Source organism: Cetorhinus maximus, chromosome 22 (assembly GCF_964194155.1).
Source record: "Cetorhinus maximus chromosome 22, sCetMax3.hap1.1, whole genome shotgun sequence".
In the NCBI taxonomy this organism is placed as follows: domain Eukaryota; kingdom Metazoa; phylum Chordata; class Chondrichthyes; order Lamniformes; family Cetorhinidae; genus Cetorhinus; species Cetorhinus maximus.
This window is the reverse complement of record NC_135900.1, coordinates 7,887,256-7,905,947: the sequence shown is the minus strand read 5'-3', so window position 1 is coordinate 7,905,947 and position 18,692 is coordinate 7,887,256. Positions and strand designations below refer to the sequence as shown.

Below are 18,692 nucleotides of genomic sequence, written 5' to 3'. Positions count from 1 at the left end.
GAGTGGGGGGAGAGGGAGTGTGAGGGAGTGGGGGGAGAGGGAGTGTGAGGGAGTGGGGGGAGAGGGAGTGGGGGGAGAGGGAGTGTGAGGGAGTGGGGGGAGAGGGAGTGTGAGGGAGTGGGGGGAGAGGGAGTGGGGGGAGAGGGAGTGGGGGGAGAGGGAGTGTGAGGGAGTGGGGGGAGAGGGAGTGTGAGGGAGTGGGGGGAGAGGGAGTGTGAGGGAGTGGGGGAGAGGGAGTGTGAGGGAGTGGGGGGAGAGGGAGTGTGAGGGAGTGGGGGAGAGGGAGTGTGAGGGAGTGGGGGAGAGGGAGTGGGGGGAGAGGGAGTGTGAGGGAGTGGGGGGAGAGGGAGTGTGAGGGAGTGGGGGAGAGGGAGTGTGAGGGAGTGGGGGGAGAGGGAGTGTGAGGGAGTGGGGGGAGAGGGAGTGTGAGGGAGTGGGGGGAAAGGGAGTGTGAGGGAGTGGGGGGAGAGGGAGTGTGAGGGAGTGGGGGGAGAGGGAGTGTGAGGAGACGGAGTGTGAGGGAGTGGGGGGAGAGGGAGTGTGAGGAGACGGAGTGTGAGGGAGTGGGGGGAGAGGGAGTGGGGGGAGAGGGAGTGGGGGGAGAGGGAGTGGGAGGGAGTGGGGGGAGAGGGAGTGTGAGGGCGTGGGGGGGAATGAGACTGGGTGAGGGCGGCGGGGGGGTGGGAGAGTAATTCACATTAATTCCTTGGCTATGTTGGCCTGAGGATGTGAAACATGGTATACTGTTTGCATTCCCTGCTGGCAGATTCTCTGGAATTTACAGCACAGAAACAGGCTCTTTGGCCCACCCCATCTAAACTGGTGTTTATGTTCCACACATGCCTAACCCCCACCCTTCTTGATCACACTATCAGGGTAACCCTCAGCTTCTTTATTCCTCATGTGTTTATCAAGTTCCTTGAATGTATCTATACTGGAATCATAGCATGGTTACAGCACAGAAGGAGGCCATTCAGTACCTTGTCTCTGTGTCGATTCTCTGTAACAGTGACTCATGTGGTCCCACTCCTCGACCATTTCCCTGTAGCCCAGAAAAATCCTTTCCCTTCAGGTAATTATCCAGTTCCCTTTTGAAAACCACAATTGAATCTATCTTCACCACATGCTCAAGCAGTGCATTCCACATCCAAATGAACTGTTGCATAAAGAAGTTTTTCCTCATGTCACCTCTGTTTTTTTTTTGTTAATCAACTCAGGGTTCTCGCCCTTCTGCCAATGGGAACAGCTCATCCCTATTTACTCTATCCAGGCCCCTCATGATTTTGAACACGTCAAACAAATTTCCTCTCAGCTTTCTCTTCTCCAGGGAGAACAGCCCCAGCTTTGCCAATCTATCCACAAAACTAAAGTTATTCATCCTCGGAACTATTCTCCTAAATATTTTCTACACCCTTTCTTACACCTTCACATCCTTGAGGCTGAACCAGTATTTTATGCAGGCTCATAACTTACTTGCTTTTGAACTCTGTGCCCCTATTTATTAAACCCAGAATTCAGTATAATTTTTTAACTGTTTTCTCAACCTGTCCTACCACCTTCAAAGATTTATGCGCATATACGCCCAGGTTCCTCTACTCCTTTAGAATTGTACCCTTTATTTTTGTCACCTCTCCTCGTTCTTCTGACCAAAACGTATCACTTCACACTTCTCGACATTAAATTTCATCTGCCACGTGTCTGCCCAATCCCACCAGCCTGTCTATAGCCTCTTGAAGTCTATCACTATCATCCTCACAGTTTGCAATACATCCAAGTCTTGCATCATCTTCAGGTTTTGAAATTGTGCCCTATACACCCAGGTCTAGGTTATAAATATAAATCAAGAAAAGCAGTAGGCCCTCTCTATACCATCCCCCCAGTCAGAAGTAAGTAAAGTTTTCCGTAATTCGCATTTTTAATAGGTTTGAATTTAAATAATTAAACTGTTGCACAATTAAATTCTAGCTATGCTAAAGACTAATGATTCAAAGTATCACATAGTTCAAAATAAAATGCCCTCTGGCAGTAATATTTTTCACTTAAAAGGTATAGTTTTACTGACGTTTGAGAGCTCAGGTGATTAATACATAGGAAAACAATGTAATAGTAGATTTAGAAATATATTCCCAACACATTTTGTTAGAGCTCCTGCACCTGAAAATTTGGCACTGCACCACTGAGGTCTGGTAATCAAAAGTGAGATCGAAGAGGTGGGTTTTAAAGCATCTTAAAGGAGGAGGAGAGGCAGCGAGGATTAGGCATGGAAATCTGTGCGACTTAGGCACTTAAGGCACAGTAACCAATGGTAGGGCAATGGGAGGTGGGGATATGCAAAAGGCCTATCAAAGGAATGGAGAGATGGTGGTAGGGTTGTAAATAGGGAGGGGAAAGGCCAGGGAGGGATTTAAATATAGGAAGAGAATTTTATATTCAAAGCATTGCTGGACTATGAGTCACTGTAGCTCAGCGAGCACAGGGGGTGATAGGTGAACGGGCTTTGGTGGGAGTTAGGATACAGGCAGTAAAGATTTGGGTGAGTGCAAGTTTCTGAGAGGTGGAAGATGGGAGGTCAGCTGGAGGTCATTGCAGTAGTGAGGTCTAAAGGTAACAAAGGCATGGATGAGAGTTTCGGCAGGAGATGAGCTGAACCAGGGGCAGAAACGGGTGATGTTTTGAAGTTGGAAGTAGGGGCGATCTTAGTGATGGCATGGGTCTGGTGTCAGAAGCTCAGCTTAGGGTCACATCAGACACCTGGGTTGCGAAGAGTCTGGTTCAACCTCGCACAGTGGCCAGGGAGAGGAATGGAAATGGTGGGGGGGTGGGTGGTGTGTGGAGGTGGGGAAGTTGATGGCTTCTGTCTTCCCAGAGTTTAACCCAAAGGAAATTGTAACTGCATCAAGATTTGATATTGATAATCAGTGAGGTAGAGCTGCGGTCATCAGGGTACATGTGGAACCGGATGTGTTTTTTCGATGATGTCGTCAAGGAGCAGCATGTAGATGAGAAATAGAAAGGCCCCAAGGGTAAATCCTAGAGATACACCAGAGGTCATGATACAGGAATGGGAAGCAGATCCATTTAAGGAGTTTCTCTGCCCAAGATGGGTGGGTAATGGAACTCTACAATGACAGCTGTCCTCTTCTTGTTAAGGTTAAGGATAAACAGGTGGAGGCCATTGATTGAATAAGTATCTTGAGCACATATAAAGAGGGACCGCTTGGACACTGAGTTGATTGGTAGGTAGGAGGCAGACATATGAAATGTTGCATTCTGTAAAGAAACCAACTATCAAGAAAAGGATTTGTGTTTAGATTCATACTTCACATCTGTTTTGGGACCCATTTAACACTGGACGATAGTGGAGAGGTGTTTGGAAGAGGATGAAGAGGCCAATCATGACAAAGTCTGCAGACAGTTCGAGTAGGATGAAGAGGGATAGTTTCATAGTCAAAAAGGGCTCCATTTGTGACTTTGATAAGAGGCGTTTCAGTGCTGTGGCAGAGGCAGAAACATGATTTTTAAAAATCTATTCATGGGATAAGAGTGTTGCTGGCAAGGCCACCATTTATTGCCAAACCCTAATTGCCCCTTGAGAAGTTGGTGATCAGCTGCTTTGGAGTGCGTTGCGAGATAGCTGGGCACGTTTTTTGGAGGCAACAGCACATCCTAGTCTTTGGAGAGGAAAGGGAGGTTGGAGAGGAAAGGGAGGTTGGAGAGGAAAGGGAGGTTGGAGAGGAAAGGGAGGTTGGAGAGGAAAGGGAGGTTGGAGAGGAAAGGGAGGTTGGAGAGGAAAGGGAGGTTGGAGAGGAAAGGGAGGTTGGAGAGGAAAGGGAGGTTGGAGATGGGATGGTCTCTAACCCCACCCCACTTCGAACTCTGTGCTAAAACAGAGGAGGCAAAGCTGAGTTTCTTATTAATTGGGAATACGAGGGAAATCAGTTAATTTTAAAAATCTTATTCTTAACCTTTTTTTAGGAAAGGTAATGCCTGTGAGGAGCTCAGCAATCCTGAGCCATTCTCAAATAATTTGGAACATGCAATTGGACACAGCCAGATCTGGAAAGAAACAGATAAGGAATCTGTAGCCAACGCACGACAGAGACTGCACTTGCAGAGAATTATTTCGATTGAAGAGGATCCATTACCACAGTTTCTTGAATTGCAATCCACACCTCACTTAAAAAATTGGATGGAAGTGGAAGAGGAGGTAGAGGAGGAGGAAGAGTTGGTGCGAGAAAAGAGAAGCCTTGAGACAGAAACGGTTCCTTCACCTCCAGGAGGGCAGCCTGCTGGTAAAGGAGCTTTGACAGAGGTAAGTGGGAAATCTTCATCCTCTCACCACAGATTGAACACAGCAATCGCCGCTACATTGGAAAGTGGCATTTCAAGAGCTTTAAAACTTTGTTCAAAGCCAGAACATAAATCATACTTAGAGAGCACCGCAAAATGGCCAGTTGCACCCATGTAATTCTGAAAGGGTTTTCATTTCAGCTCACCGGACCCCCAACCACCGCTGCCCACTTTCCATATCTTTTCAGACTTCTTTTTCACATATTTATAAACTTAACATGGCAAACTCAACAACTACTTGCATTTATATGGCACCTGCAACATAGTAAAATGTCCCAAGGTGCTTCACAAGAAAATTTGACCCTGGCCCAGATAAAGAGACATTAAGGCGGATGACCAAAAGCTTGGATTGAAAGGTAGGTTTTGAGGACCGTCTTAAACGGAGGTGGTGAGGTTTAAGGAGGCAGCTCCAGAGCTTAGGGCCCAGGCAGCTGGATGCATGGCCACTAATGGTGGGGCGATTAAAATCAGGGATGTTCAAGAGGCCAGAAGTAGATGAGTGCAGATATCTAAGAGGGTTGTGAGGCTGGAGGAGATGACAGAGATAGGAAGGGGCAAGGCCGTTGAGGGATTTGAAAACAAGGATGGGAATTTTAAAATGAAGATGTTGCCTATATAGGTCAGTGAGCACAGAAGGGGTGATGGGTGAACGTGGCTTGATGCAAGTTAAGACACAGGTGGCAGAATTTTGGGTGACCTTACGTTTACTCCTTAATTATATATCTCATATATATAACTCATGTATCAGCCAAGTATTCCACCAAGCATATCTGTTGAAGGAGAGACTCTGGAAATGTTGAGCACTTCCCATATCTTGGCAGCCACCTCTCCCAAAAGACCACCATTGATGAGATGCAACACCGAATCCGTTGCACCAGTTCAGCCATCTACAACTATGGCAGCGAGTGATGGACAACAAAGACCTCTGCAAGTCAACGAAAATCTTGGTGTACAGAGCAGTTGTCATCACCACGCTCATGTACTGCAGTAAGATCTGGACTATATCGGCGACTCTTGAGCGCTAGAGAAATTCCATCAGCAATGCTTCTGCCACATCCTCCTCATCTGTTAAGAGGACTCTCGGGCAAACACTAGTGATCTTGAAGTCAGCTCCGCGAGCATCAGGCAAAACTCCTGCAGAATTAACTCCGATGGACTGAATGCTGTCTAGATGGCCAAAAACCATCCCCACTGCCAGGCTCTGTTTCCTCAACTCTCAAATGGTCAATGCTGCAGCGGAGGACAAAGAAAATGCTTCCAAGACACTCTGAAGCTCTCCTTCAAGTGTGGTGGCTTTGACATTAATGACTGGGAGGAGCTTGCTACCATTCATTCAGAAAAGTGACAACTTGTCCATCAAGCTGCATCATGCTTTGAGTCACAACATCTTAATGAAGCGGCAGAGCGGTCGAGAAGGAAAGAAAGGGAAGCCAAATCCTGCACTCTGAACCCCACTGCCTCATGAGATGTCCTGCCTCCTGTGTCCAAAGATCTGTGGATTGAAAGTCAGACAGTTCAGTCACATGAAGATCCATGGCAGAAACTTGCGACCCTGAGTAGACGTTGTCCTCAAAGTGAGGGACAGCCACCACCGCCGAGTCTATCAAGGTGTTAATTTCTTTAATTTGTTGTGAAATATGGGAGATTCTGATCAGACCCTCCCAGATTACAAAGCCTCACCTGAGTTTCCTATAACTGTTTGTTCAGTGATTCTCTAATTTCCAACAGAGTCAGGCTCAGTGGGAAAGTCATTGTTTTAATTTATTTTGTGTTTTTTTTTGTGACTGAGGCTGGCTTTATGCTTCATGCATTTTTCTGACAAAGAATAGGTCACGTTTAGAATTGTAAAGGTTCTCCGATTATGGGTTGTTAAATGTCCCGGATCCACGCGAGTGAGGTGAAGCTTGGACTTCCAGACTTAATGCAGGAGGATCTGGTGCTAGTTCAGCACTTTCTCTGGATTCCGATTGTTTATGCTGATTTCTGCTCATTTCACGCTCGGGTTATTCTGACAATATTGGCAGGAAATTCCATCCTTTTGCGATTGGGAGAATGGGCACAATTTAGGGTCTAATCTCCGGGATGCATCCTTGCAGTGAAGTCAATGACATGCTTACATACATGCATACATACATGAGTAACATGCACACATGTGTTGGGCGGGTGTTGGTTACAGAACGGTGTCTAAGATGTCTTTGTAGTCTTCAGTAGGTTAACAACAAGTCTTTATTACCTATTTATAACTATATGCATATGTACAGTAAAGGGCAAAGGCAAGGAGCTATCTCCATGTCTAGGTTTTCACACGTCTTTGCTTAACACCACACTGACCCTCAGTCTGGGTCACGTGCCTTCTTACATCAATGTGTGGACGGTACTGTACTCAGTCCCACACTAACCCTGTTTGTGCCAGACCTTTATACTACACCTCCCCCCGAGCCTTTATCCAATGTATATGAAGTTACATTAGTTAACTTCATGTCTTACGTTGTTGTCAGTCTCATGCATTTACATTGCTGTTACCACATTATTTCCATTACTACATTCTCACTGCTACAACATTATCAGTTCTCCATCTTCTCCCTTCAAGTCCTTGAAGCTAGAGGTTCAGGCGGCCTGGAGGCCTTATAACCCTTCCGCATCTTGTTCGCTGTTCTGACAGAGGAATGGTAGGCTCTGTTGTTTCTGGTCCTTGCTGTTGGCTTAGAGGTTGGACTGGCACTTGGATTTGCTTTCATTCTTTTCTTCCATTTCTTTGTGATGAACCGTGCTTGGTCGGTTTGGCTGTTATGGTGATCAGTGGTTGCTGCTACTCTGAATCGTTTCTTGCGGGCTGGGCAAACATTATATTCACCTCCATGTTACTTCCTTTTCTTCTTTCTCCATGTGCGCTGCCTCGATGCCCCCTGTGGCTGAGGAAGAGTGTTCCTGTGGCAAGAAGAAGGTTTAATGATATGCTCACTTCTGCTTGTTGTTGTCGATGGTGGGAGACTGCTACCAGGTTCCAGCATCTCTTGTCGTGGCATACAGGCTGGGAGCTGCAGTGTGTGCATGGTGGTTGCTGGGTTAACCAGCTGTACCATTGTCGTAGATGGAGGTGGATGTTTTTTGGGCTGCTGATCGCTCTCTTGCACCACTTCCATTGGAGGTGCCAAGGTTATCTCATGGACGGTAGGCTGGTCTGACCTCGGCTGGGGGTGGGGGTGGGGTGTTTCTGGGACCTGCAGTGAGGATGGACAGACCTGCTCCACAAAGAGAAGAGAGTGTTCAAAGCTGAAGTCTGAGTCTAAATACTCTTTAGTGTTTGGGTGCTCAGGACTGTGCTGTTCTGGCTGGCTGACGACAGTGGTAGTCTTGACATCCTCTGCCATCTGGAGGAGACCTAAGGCTGCGCAGGTATCCCTGCTCAGGAGACAGAAAGGCTGGTTACAGATGACGTACATCAGCTCAGAGGTCCACTTTCCACCATACCACAGTGGTTCCAGGACCATGCCAATAACTGGAAGTTGAATTCCTCCTGTCCCATTAAGTGGAGTGTTGTTTGTTCAAACCCAGAGGTCTTGGAGCCGTGGTTCCTTGTCTGTCAGGGCTGTCACGCTGGCACTGAATCCAATTTAAAATTTGTTAGATGGCCATTTACAAGGATGTCAGCATTCCAAAACGAAGAATCACAATCCTCGACCTCAGCAAAGAAACATGCCTGTGTGTCTCTTCCAGACTTTCGGTCCTGACCTCATGGAGTACCTTTCTGCTGTCTGTGCATTTCTGGGGTTTGGACTTGTACAGTTTCCCATAGTGTCCAATCCTGTTGCAGTGGAAACACTGGGCTGTGCTCGCAGGGCACTATCTCTCCTGTGAGGGCATTTCGCAGCGCAGCGCTGGCAAGGTTGCTCTGCTGGGCAGTTCAGGGATTGCTTTCCTGACTTGGATTGTCCCTGCATCTTTGTGACCTGATAAGCTGGACTGTGGGTTGGTTTCTGTCCCATGTTGTATTCTCTACCCTCAGGCTCGTCCTGTGTTGTTCACGTAGCTCAGACAGTCTAACTATATCGATTGCCTTGTCTAGGGTTATATCATCTTTAGCTTGTAGGAGGTCAGAGTGAATCGTCTAATTGTTGGTGACTCCCACCACGCTCCTATCTCTGCTGAGTTCAGACTTTAAGCCTCCATATTCACATCCCTTTGCCATCCTGTAAAGATCATTGATGGTGGAATCAACAGGTTCCCCAGGCAGTCGGACACTCTTATTGAATTTAGCTGTCTCCAATATTTTGTTGGTTTGCAAGTTGAAATAAATGTCAAAAGATTTTAAAACCTCTTCAAATTTGATGGCTAACTCATTAATATCCTTTCTTGCAGTGATGTCATCTGCCATTGGCACTATAGAGTAAAGAAGCGTGTTCACCTGCTCCTCTTCTAGCTTTTTATTTAAACCAGAAGTGATGTTCGATCTTAGAAATCTTTTCCTCCAAATACCCCAATTTTGTGACTGGCCTGGGCCTTGGGTTAGCCCAAATTGAGTTGGGAGTGTTGAATTGTGATCCATGTTAAAGATGTTTAAAGTGTGGGTACAACTTTAAGAGCTTACAGGCTTTCAAGGTGGCATCGTCGTTTATTGTGATACAAAGGATTTCCCACACTCGCCGGTTTTGGTGAGCTCTGCAAAATGGCAATGGTGCATTTCTTGACTTCTTGAAGGGTAATTTTCAACAATGGCTGTGTGGGTCGGCTGTCTGTCGACTACTATTGTCCAGTGGTTTGTTTTTCCAAGTAACGAGGTATTCAAATTTAAATGTAAACTTGCTGTTTTCCAAGTTGGACAGTTGCGACATTATTGAGAGATTTCATTTTTTTTTGCTCTTGCGAGTTTGGAGAGGCCACGTGTTTGGGGCTCTGTGTTGGAAATCGGGTTTTAGCAACGACTTTCATTCAAACGTCACTTCTGACACAGGATTAGTGAAAGGGATCTCAGAACTAGCTGCAGCCTGGAACTGCAAAAGGTTTAACTCACCCTTGCAGGCTCTGTGGACTCTGCACTCAGAAACTGGACTTCCAAAGGACATTCATTGGAGTCTTCTGCTGCAGTAAAAATCTCTGCCTTCAGCTTCCAGGCCTTTTCTCTGGAGCCTTTTCTGGTGATTTTTCCTCTGTGCCCTCTGCTTCTCTTGGGAGCTTCTTTCAGGTCAGAATCTTTGTTGACGTTTTTCTTAGTCTTCCAGCATTTTGGTTTGGTTCAGCATTTTAGCGAAGTTGTGGGTTTTGAACCCCTTCTACCACCATGTTGGGAGGGTGGTGGTTGGACTTTCAGAAGGCTTTCAACAAAGCCCCACATAAGAGATTAGCGTGTAAAATTAAAGCGCATGGGATTGGGGGTAGTGTACTGAGATGGTTAGAAAACTGGTTGGCAGACAGGAAAGAAGGAGTAGGAATAAATGGGCCTTTTTCCAAATGGCAGGCAGTGACTAGTGGGCTACCACAGGGATCGGTGCTGGGACCCCAGCTATTCACAATATATATTAATGATTTAGATGAGGGAACTAAATGTAATATCTCCAAATTTGCAGATGTCACAAAGCTGGGTGGGAGGGTGAGCTGTGAGGAGGATGCAGATGCTTCAGTATGATTTGGACAAGCTGAGTGAGTGGGCAAATGCATGGCAGATGCAGTATAATGTGGATAAATGTGAGGTTATCCACTTTGGTAGCAAAAACAGGAAGGCAGATTATTATCTGAATGGCTATAAATTGAGAGAGGGGAATGTACAACAAGACCTCGTACACCAGTCGCTGAAGGTAAGCATGCAGGTGCAGCAGGCGGTAAAGAAGGCAAATGGTATGTTGGCCTTCATAGCCAGAGGATTCGAGTACAGGAGCAGGGATGTCTTGCTGCAATTATACAGGGCCTTGGTGAGACCACACCTGGAACATTGTGTGCAGTTTTGGTCTCCTTATCTGAGGAAGGATGTTCTTGCTATAGAGGGAGTGCAGCGAAGGTTTACCAGACTGATTCCTGGGATGGCAGGACTGACATATGAGGAGAGATTGAGTCGATTAGGATTATATTCGCTGGAGTTCAGAGGAATGAGGGGGGATCTCATAGAAACCTATAAAATTCTAACAGGACTAGACAGGGTAGATGCAGGAAGGATGTTCCCAATGGTGGGGGAGTCCAGAACCAGGGGTCACAGTCTGAGAATACAGGGTAGACCATTTAGGACTGAGATGAGGAGAAATTTCTTCACCCAGAGAGTGGTGAGCCTGTGGAATTCGCTACCACAGAAAGTAGTTGAGACCAAAACATTATATGTTTTCAAGAAGGAGTTAGATATAGCTCTTGGGGCGAAAGGGATCAAAGGATATGGGGAGAAAGCGGGAGCAGGCTATTGAGTTGGATAATCAGCCATGATCATAATGAATGGCAGAGCAGGCTCGAAGGGCCGAATGGCCTACTCCTGCTCCTAATTTCTATGTTTCTATATTACAGAACAGTGTCTCTTAAAGAAGCCTTCTTCATTTTCAGCATGTCTTTATTAGCTACTTGTAGCTATATACATATATACAGTAAAGGATAAAGGAGCTACCTCCGTGTTTAGGTCTTCAGTGTGGTTGTCTCTGCTCAACACCACACCAACCCTAGGTCTGGGCTATGTGCCTTCTTATATCACTGTGTGGGCAGTACTGTACTCAGTCCCACGTTAACCCTGTATGTGCCAGACCCTTATACCTATATATGTATAACCTAAACACATCAGGAATGTGTCCGCTTACAAACATGGCGGCCAGGATTTTCCATGGCCACTGGCATCGGGCGTGTTTGGTGGCACGAGCGGACAATATAGCGCGATCGGTTTCACAACGGTGTGAAACCCGTTCGTGATCGACCGCTCAGCCCTCCGATGGCAGGCCGCATTCTCCACCATCGGACATCGGGAAGGCCATTGTAACACATCAGCATATCATTGTTAACCCTGTCCACCGGAATCGTTCCCCCACCCCCGCTGGATCATCCGCCCATGTCGGCGGGAAATCACGTTGGTGTAGAACACGTCTTGACAACTGTGATTGCAGAAGCCGGGACTTAACCCGCCAGGGCCTTGCTCACATCGCGGACATCCGAGGAGCAGAAGATGCTGGAGCCCGACAGCAACAGCACACTGGAGGAATGTCCACGCCATGCTGGGTGGATTCTCATGGACATGACACTGCTGCGAAGCAGCTCACGGAAGGTGGAAAGTCACTGTTGATGCTCACAACGGGTGATAGTCAAGGGGATGGGTGAGGAAGAGGTGTCGTTGGGGGGGTGTGGTTGGGAGGGTGGAATGAAAGTGTCACCGGGGGAGATTGCGGGTCAAGGGGAAATGGTGGGAGGAGAGGGTAACAAGGGAGCAGACAGCATCTGGGGAAGTAGGTGTAAGGGGAGGGTGGAAGATGCAAGGGAAGGAGTCCAAAGAGGGGAGGGTGTCCGCAGGGAGGGAGGGAGAGGCGCGGAGAAGGGAAAGTGTGGAGGAGGAAGGGAGTAGGGGTAGAGGAAGAACTAAGAGTGGAGGAAGGAGTCAGGAAGTGGGAGGGACAAAGTGGGGGGTGATGTCTGGGGTGGGGGGGTGGGAGGACTGTGGGGGGGGTGGGGGAAGGGGTTCTGGGGCAATGGGGTGTGGAGGGGTGAAAGGATGCGGAGGGAGGGATGTGCAGGTGAACGTGCACGGGAGGGGTCGGATAGGTCCATGTCTGCCTCCTGGGGAGCGAACTGAGGGTGGGCGTGATATAGTGGATGGGTGAGAGTGACTGAGGCCAGAGTGAGGTGGTAGGGTGTGAGGGTGAGGGTTCAATGGGAGCGAAAGGAGGGACGGGTGAGGGTGGTTAATGGGGACCCGGAGAAAGACTTGGACCCTGGGGGTGGGAAGGAGGAGGTGGGGAAGGTGAATTTGGATGGGTGTAGGATTTTTGGGAAGGAAGGGAACGTACACGTTCAGCTGGACATCCCCGAGGGAAAAGGGTTGTGGTTGGTAGGTGACGGAGGGGAGGTGGAAGGTGATGCTGAGGGTGGGGGAGGGGGGGTCAACTGTGATGAGTAAAAGACGGGGGAGCGCAAAATGCAGTGAAACCAGACCATGCTGTCCAAATGGGAAGTGAAGCGAGATCAGGTGCTGCCTGGGAGTGTGATCGGTGGGTGGGCGGAGATGCAGGTCAGCTCAGATGGACAACTGAAAGCGAACCCCAGAGGGCAGCATTGAAAATGCTCAGGACATTGAGATGAGTGTGGAATGTGAAGGATCTGTGGGAGAGAGCTTGCATGAGGCTCCGAAAGGCCCTGCCCCACACACGTGTCTCCCTCCAGAATCACTTCTGAGCCAAACTGCTCACTCTGTGGTGACGGGTCTTCGGGCTGCTTATTCTTCATCGGAGGAGGAGTCCTCTTGTCTGGAGGTGAGGACCTGGATGGAGCTGAGGGACTGTCTGGCTGAGGGTGTCAGTCGCTTGGCAGAGCTCCCTGTGAACCAAAGTAGAGATAATTAGTGCAGGGCAGCAGAGTCAAAAGCAGGAGAGAGAGGCACTCACATTTGCGTTGAGAGGGATGATGTGGTGCAGGATCCTCATGAGGGTGTTCACCACCGACCTCACCATCACCGCAGGCACGGCCCACACCCTCACCAGTCAGCGCGATGGCAGCTCCTCTAAGTGAGTGAGGGGCCTAATGTGGGCCACTCCACCCCCCGGTCTGGGACCTCTCCCTGGTGATGTGAGCAGGCTTCTCCTGCATGAAAAGAGATGGAGAGAGTGTGAACAGGACACATGGCACTGAGTGGAATGTTTGTGTAGTGAGAAGAGCCATGGACAGGAATGAAGATGTGAGCTCCAGAGGATATGAGCCTGATGGAGATATGAGGGTGTGTGTGAGAGTTAGTGGTGTTGTCCCTTGAGGTGTGAGATCCCTGTGGGTGTGTGATGGGTTTGTGTGTGTGTGTGAGTTGAGAATGATGAGAAGAGAGTGTTACCCTGGTGGAATGGATGAGACTATTCACCCTGTAGCAGCACTGGGTGGCTGTCCTCTTTTGCTGGGCATTGGCATTGGCCACCGCTGCCCAAGCTTGGTTGGTAATGCTGCTGCCCATCCTTGGCCAGAGCAGGGGTAGAGGACATTGTGGCGGGCCTTCGCGGCACCCAAAAGGCATCGCAGTGACGTGTCGCCTGGGGGCTGCAGTCTTGTCTTTTGTGGATGTCTTCTCTGCAGCAGTCCTGGGCTGGAAGCACTGAGAGGTGTGCACGTGGCTGGACTTTAAATATGGCGCCTGGCGTGATGAAGCAGCGAGGTGATGGTGGGCGGGCGAATGAGAGCCCGTCTGCCATGGAAACGGCGTGTTTCCTGGGAATGCATGAATAATGTGGTGGGATTGGGACGATACAGCGTGAAAACCCACCGTCGTGGCCAGCGGGTAAAACTTAGTGTAAATCTGGGCTGAATCTGCCTGGTGTGTAACTACACGTGTAGTTAAACTGATGTATTGAATATTCATGAATTTCTCGTGCGCTTTTGTGATTTTTAAAAATTCTGTTCCAGATTAAGACCCTATAGTAGAATTTTCACAATCCAACATTTCCTGGTGTTCTGCAACTGAATTCTCCGTGTTGCCACCTTCCACTCTAATTGATCAATTCCTGTTCCTTGTAGATTTGTGGCTTTGGTTTTCTCTTGTTTTCTCTCCACCCCTCTCTCTGCTTTTCTCACGCTGCTTTGTTGACTTTCTAATCTAGATCCTGCTCCGTGTCCTGTATTTAACTTTCTGCATTAACAGGGCAGTGACGATGAGCTCAGCAAACTCACCGAGTTCAACTGCTCTCGATACTTTTACCTTTCTTTAACGGAGATTAGATCCTCACTGTAGATTGATTTGCAATATCTTCTGCTGTCATTAACCGGATCACAATGTTTACGTTGGATTACACCGTATATATGGCACTGAAACAGGCCATTTGGCCCACCCAGTCCATGCTGGTGTTTCAGCTCCACTTGAGCCTCCTCCCATCTTTTCTCATTTAAATCATGGTAACCCTCTATTCCCTTCTCCCTCATGTGCTTGTCTAGTTCCCCTTCAATGCATCGATACTATTCTCTTCAACAATCCCTGTGGTACCGAGTTCCACATTCTTACCACTCTATAGGTGTTGTGAGTGGTGGCTGAGTTGGTGCTATTGATAGAGTTGATCAGCAGACGCTTATTACAGGAACATCAGACATGTCAGCTCTGGACTGAGTTCTTTCAACAGGAAAAGTTGACTCGGTCATGAACACTGGTGGAATCAATTTTTGGTGATCTCTTTCTCTCTTCCTTAAATGGTCCACAGGTCTCTGTATGACTTCCAACTCCACGTGGTAAGACAGAAGTCCAGTCACTGCACTTATTTCACCCGGTAACCACTTTGATCCCTCTCTGAAGTTTTTCACGTATACCGGCTCTCCCACGGAAATTTCCCGCTCACAACTATGCCAGTCGTGTCCAGTTTTCTGGCTTCCCTGACTCCTTTCCACCTCCCCCTCTAAATTCAGCATTATTAAGCTCAATCTCGTCATGAGATGGTGTTTCAACAGTAACTCCGCAGGTGTGACGCCTGTTGTTATGTGAGGGGTGGTCCTATAATGGAAAATAAAACGTGCTAGCTTGGTTGCTAAAGAACCTCCAGTTGGTTTTTTCATGCCTGCCTTGAACGTTTGAACTGCCTTTTCAGCCAATTACATTTGAAGAAGGGTGGTACAGTGCAGTTTTCACATGAGTGACACCATTGAGGCTGATAAACTGGTGAAACTCAGCCCTCGTGAATGATGTGCCATTATCAGAAACCACTACTCCTGGTAGTCCGTGAATGGCAAAACTTTGACGTAGCTTCTCAATTGTAGTTGTCGACATTGGTGACTTCACTTCATATGTGTCCATCCATTTTGAATGGGCATTGACAATGTGCAGGAACGTAGTTCCCAAAAAAGTTCTCACATAGTCAATGTGTAACCGTACCCAGGGTCTACCTGGTCACTCCCAAGGGTGTAACGGAGCTGTCAATGGTAACTTTTGCAGCTGCTGGCATTGCACACAATTCTTCACTCAACTCTCTATTTCGCCATCAATCCCAGGCGACCATAGGTAGCTGCGTGCTATGATCTTCATTCGGGATATTCCTGAATGGGCACTGTGTAGTTCAATTAAAAGTGGCTCCCTTCCTTTTGGAGGAACTATCACTCGTGCTCCCCCCAATAAAATGGCTGTTTGTTTCATATCTTCTGTTGAAGTATGGTTTCATTTTGTCAGATACGGGCTCTTGTGACCAACCACGAAGCACTTGTTCTCGCACTTGAGACAGGACTGGGCTCCGACTTGTCCAGTCTCTGATCTGTTGAGCACATCCAGCGAGGAATCTAAAAAATTTGACAAAACAAGTTCCTATGGGACTGGGACTTCCGCATCATTTTCTTGTAAAGGCAAACGACTAAGGGCATCGCATCTGCAATTTGATTGCCAGGCCTATGTACAAAAGCGTATTCGTACGCTGTCAGTATTAAAGTCCTATTAGTATTTCTGTATCTTCTTTCTATGAGCTGCCTTCTTTCTAGTGCAGACTTTAATCCCGGCCTTTTTGACTTCACTATTGGCCAGACTTCTCTCAGCTTGTCTGAGCTCAGTGGTTGAGTCTCCCAAAATTCCATCATCTGTCTGCTTCTTAGAAAATTCTGTGACTTGTGCTTCCAAAACCTCTTTGGCTTCATTTAGCTGGTCCTTCAGCTCCTCCGTTTCTTTTTTGTATCTGTTTGCTGCCTCCTGGAAAATTGAACATTGTTGTGTCTTCTCTGCCAACTCGTTCTTCAGTCTGTTCAGAGAAGTGCTGAATTCTTTCTGTTTCTTTTCACACTTTTCCAGAGGTACAAACTTTGACCTGAGGGAATCCTGCAGAGTGTGAAGGTCTTTCAACAGGTTTTCTTTTTCTCTTCGAAGGTTGTTCACCTCATCTTGAACCCTCCCATCAAGCGGGGTTCCTTCGAGTTCCCTCTGCTGTTCTTCCAGGTTTTGGCTTAAGGCAGCCTGCATTTCTTAAGGTTGTTGAGTCCTTACACACTCCTTTTTCAAAGCAGGAATGCTTCCAGCTTCCCTTTGGAACCCCAATGACCAATCAAGGTTGATTTCCCTTAGCCAATTTCATTCTGGAAGGCTTGGTCTTCTGCCTCTCAATACTAACACGGGTAGCTTGGCCGATTGGCTTCCATAATGGACAATTACTCTGCTTATGCCTTTTACTTGAATGTTTTCCCCCCTGTATGTCTTTAGTTTGGCAGCTGTTTCTTCTAAACTTAATTGATGTTCCCCATTATTCAGATATCTGAAGGTATGTTCCCTAATTACTGTAGTGGAAGCTCCCACGTCCACTTCCATTCTAACAGGTTTGCCATTTACTTTCACTCTAACAAATATTGGTTCTGTCTTTCCAACTTTCAGGTTAAACAACGTGTAAATGTCTGAATTTGTTGTTTCAGGCTCTTCTACATTGTAGATGCCATTGGGTTTCTTCTTTTGTTTACAAGCCTGCTTGAATCTTTCCTTGCACTGTCTCATCATATGTCCATTTCTGTGACAATAATAGCATTCAATTTTTTAAAACTGCCAATCATTAAAAGACTGGTTGCTTCCACCTCTATTGAAATTATTATTTGAGTTTGCTGCTAAGTTACTTTTTCTCATTCTTTGTCTCGCGGGGGCTGTTTCCCGCTTCTCAGCAGAGTCTTGCATTTTCACGCGCTTTCTGGCTGAGGTGTCCTGCTCGATGTGCAGGACAGCGCCATTTTGCATACCCTATATGGTTTTTGAATCTCACTGCACTTTCTATGGCCAGCGCTATCTCTAGCACCTTCTTGAAATCCAAATTCACTTTGGACAATAATCTCTTCTGAATAGTGTCTTCATTCACACCACACAATAAACAATCTCTGAGCATGTCGTTTACCGATGTACCAAACTCTCAATGTTCCACTAACTGCTTCAAATTTGCCACGTAGCATGCAACTGTCTCACTCAGGGCTCTATTTTTCGAATCAAACATGAACCTTTGCATCGTTACTGAGGGTTTTGGTTGATAATGACCCTTCACCAGGTCTACCAATTCATCAAAACCTTTTGAATCTGGGGCACTGGGTGCTGTCAAACTCAAATCAAGCTGAAGGACTTATTCTCACATGTACTTAAGAGGATTGCTCGCCTCTTCTCTTCCCCTGTAATCTCGTTTGCTTGAAAAAGAATGTGAGGCATTCAATGTAATCAGACCAATCGTACTTGGCTGGATCAAAAGGATCAATCTTTCTGAATTGAGAAAGGGTATCTTCTTTAATCTAATGGAGCTTTCTATTTACAATCACTGGGCGTGAGGTACAGTGCCAATTTCTTTTCACTTGATTTCTTCCCTTAAATTTGTTTTGTCCTCATCGCCAGTTTGTTCTGAGTGGTGGCCAAGTTGGTACTACTGTTAGAGTTGATCAGCAGACACTTCTTGGGTGGATTGTTTACAAGATACTCAGCAGCAACTAAATGTGTGCTTTGAACGCAAAATCCATCTCCACACAACTAACTACTGAGGTAGCCCTTGCTACTCTCCTCTTGGGTACTAAAGATCATGTGATCTTCCTTAACAAGCATTATTCTTAAAGGTATATTACACACTAAATAAAGCCATAATCACTACAATGGGTGAAAAAGTTTCTTCCATTGAAAAGTTACAGTATAGAAAGAGGCCATTCAGCCCATCGTATCTGCGCCGGCCAAAAATGAGAAGAAAGAAACTAGCTGCTTATTTTAATCCCACTTTCCAGCACCTGGTCAGTAGCCTTGGAGGTTGTAGCACTCCAGATGCAGATCCAGGTATCTTTTAAATGAGTTGAACATTTCAGCCTCAACCACAAATTCAGGCAGTGGATTCCAGGTGCCCACCACCCTCTGGGTGAAAAAGTTTTTCCTCATGTCCCCTCTTATCCTTCTACCAATCACCTTAAATCTATGCCCCCTGGTAATTGACCCCTCAGCCAGGGGAAACAAGTCTTTCCTGTCTACCCTATCAAGGCCCCTCATCATTTTGTACACCTCAATTAAGTCACCCCTCAGCCTCTTCTGTTCTCTTCTGAATTCCCCATTGGAAAGCAGACCCCACTGCTGTGCATCTGGAGTCATGTATAAGTTAGACCAGATGACGGCAGCTGGTTTCCCTCCCTAAAGGGCATCAGCGAACTAGCAGGATTCTTACTGGTAGTTACATGGTCACCAGCTTTTTACTTCAGATTTATTTATGGACTGAATTTAAATTCCTCAGCAGCCATTT

General features: G+C 47.0%; 1 protein-coding gene across 1 annotated transcript in view; it reads left to right on the top strand.

Annotated features, from left to right (window-relative positions):
- Positions 1–18,692, top strand: part of cracr2aa (calcium release activated channel regulator 2Aa) — a 106,304-nt gene that overhangs the window by 62,710 nt on the left and 24,902 nt on the right. The window contains exon 12 of the mRNA XM_078567715.1: positions 3,976–4,312. Coding sequence (XP_078423841.1) covers positions 3,976–4,312 — 337 coding nt within the window. The remainder of the gene's footprint in view (positions 1–3,975; positions 4,313–18,692) is intronic.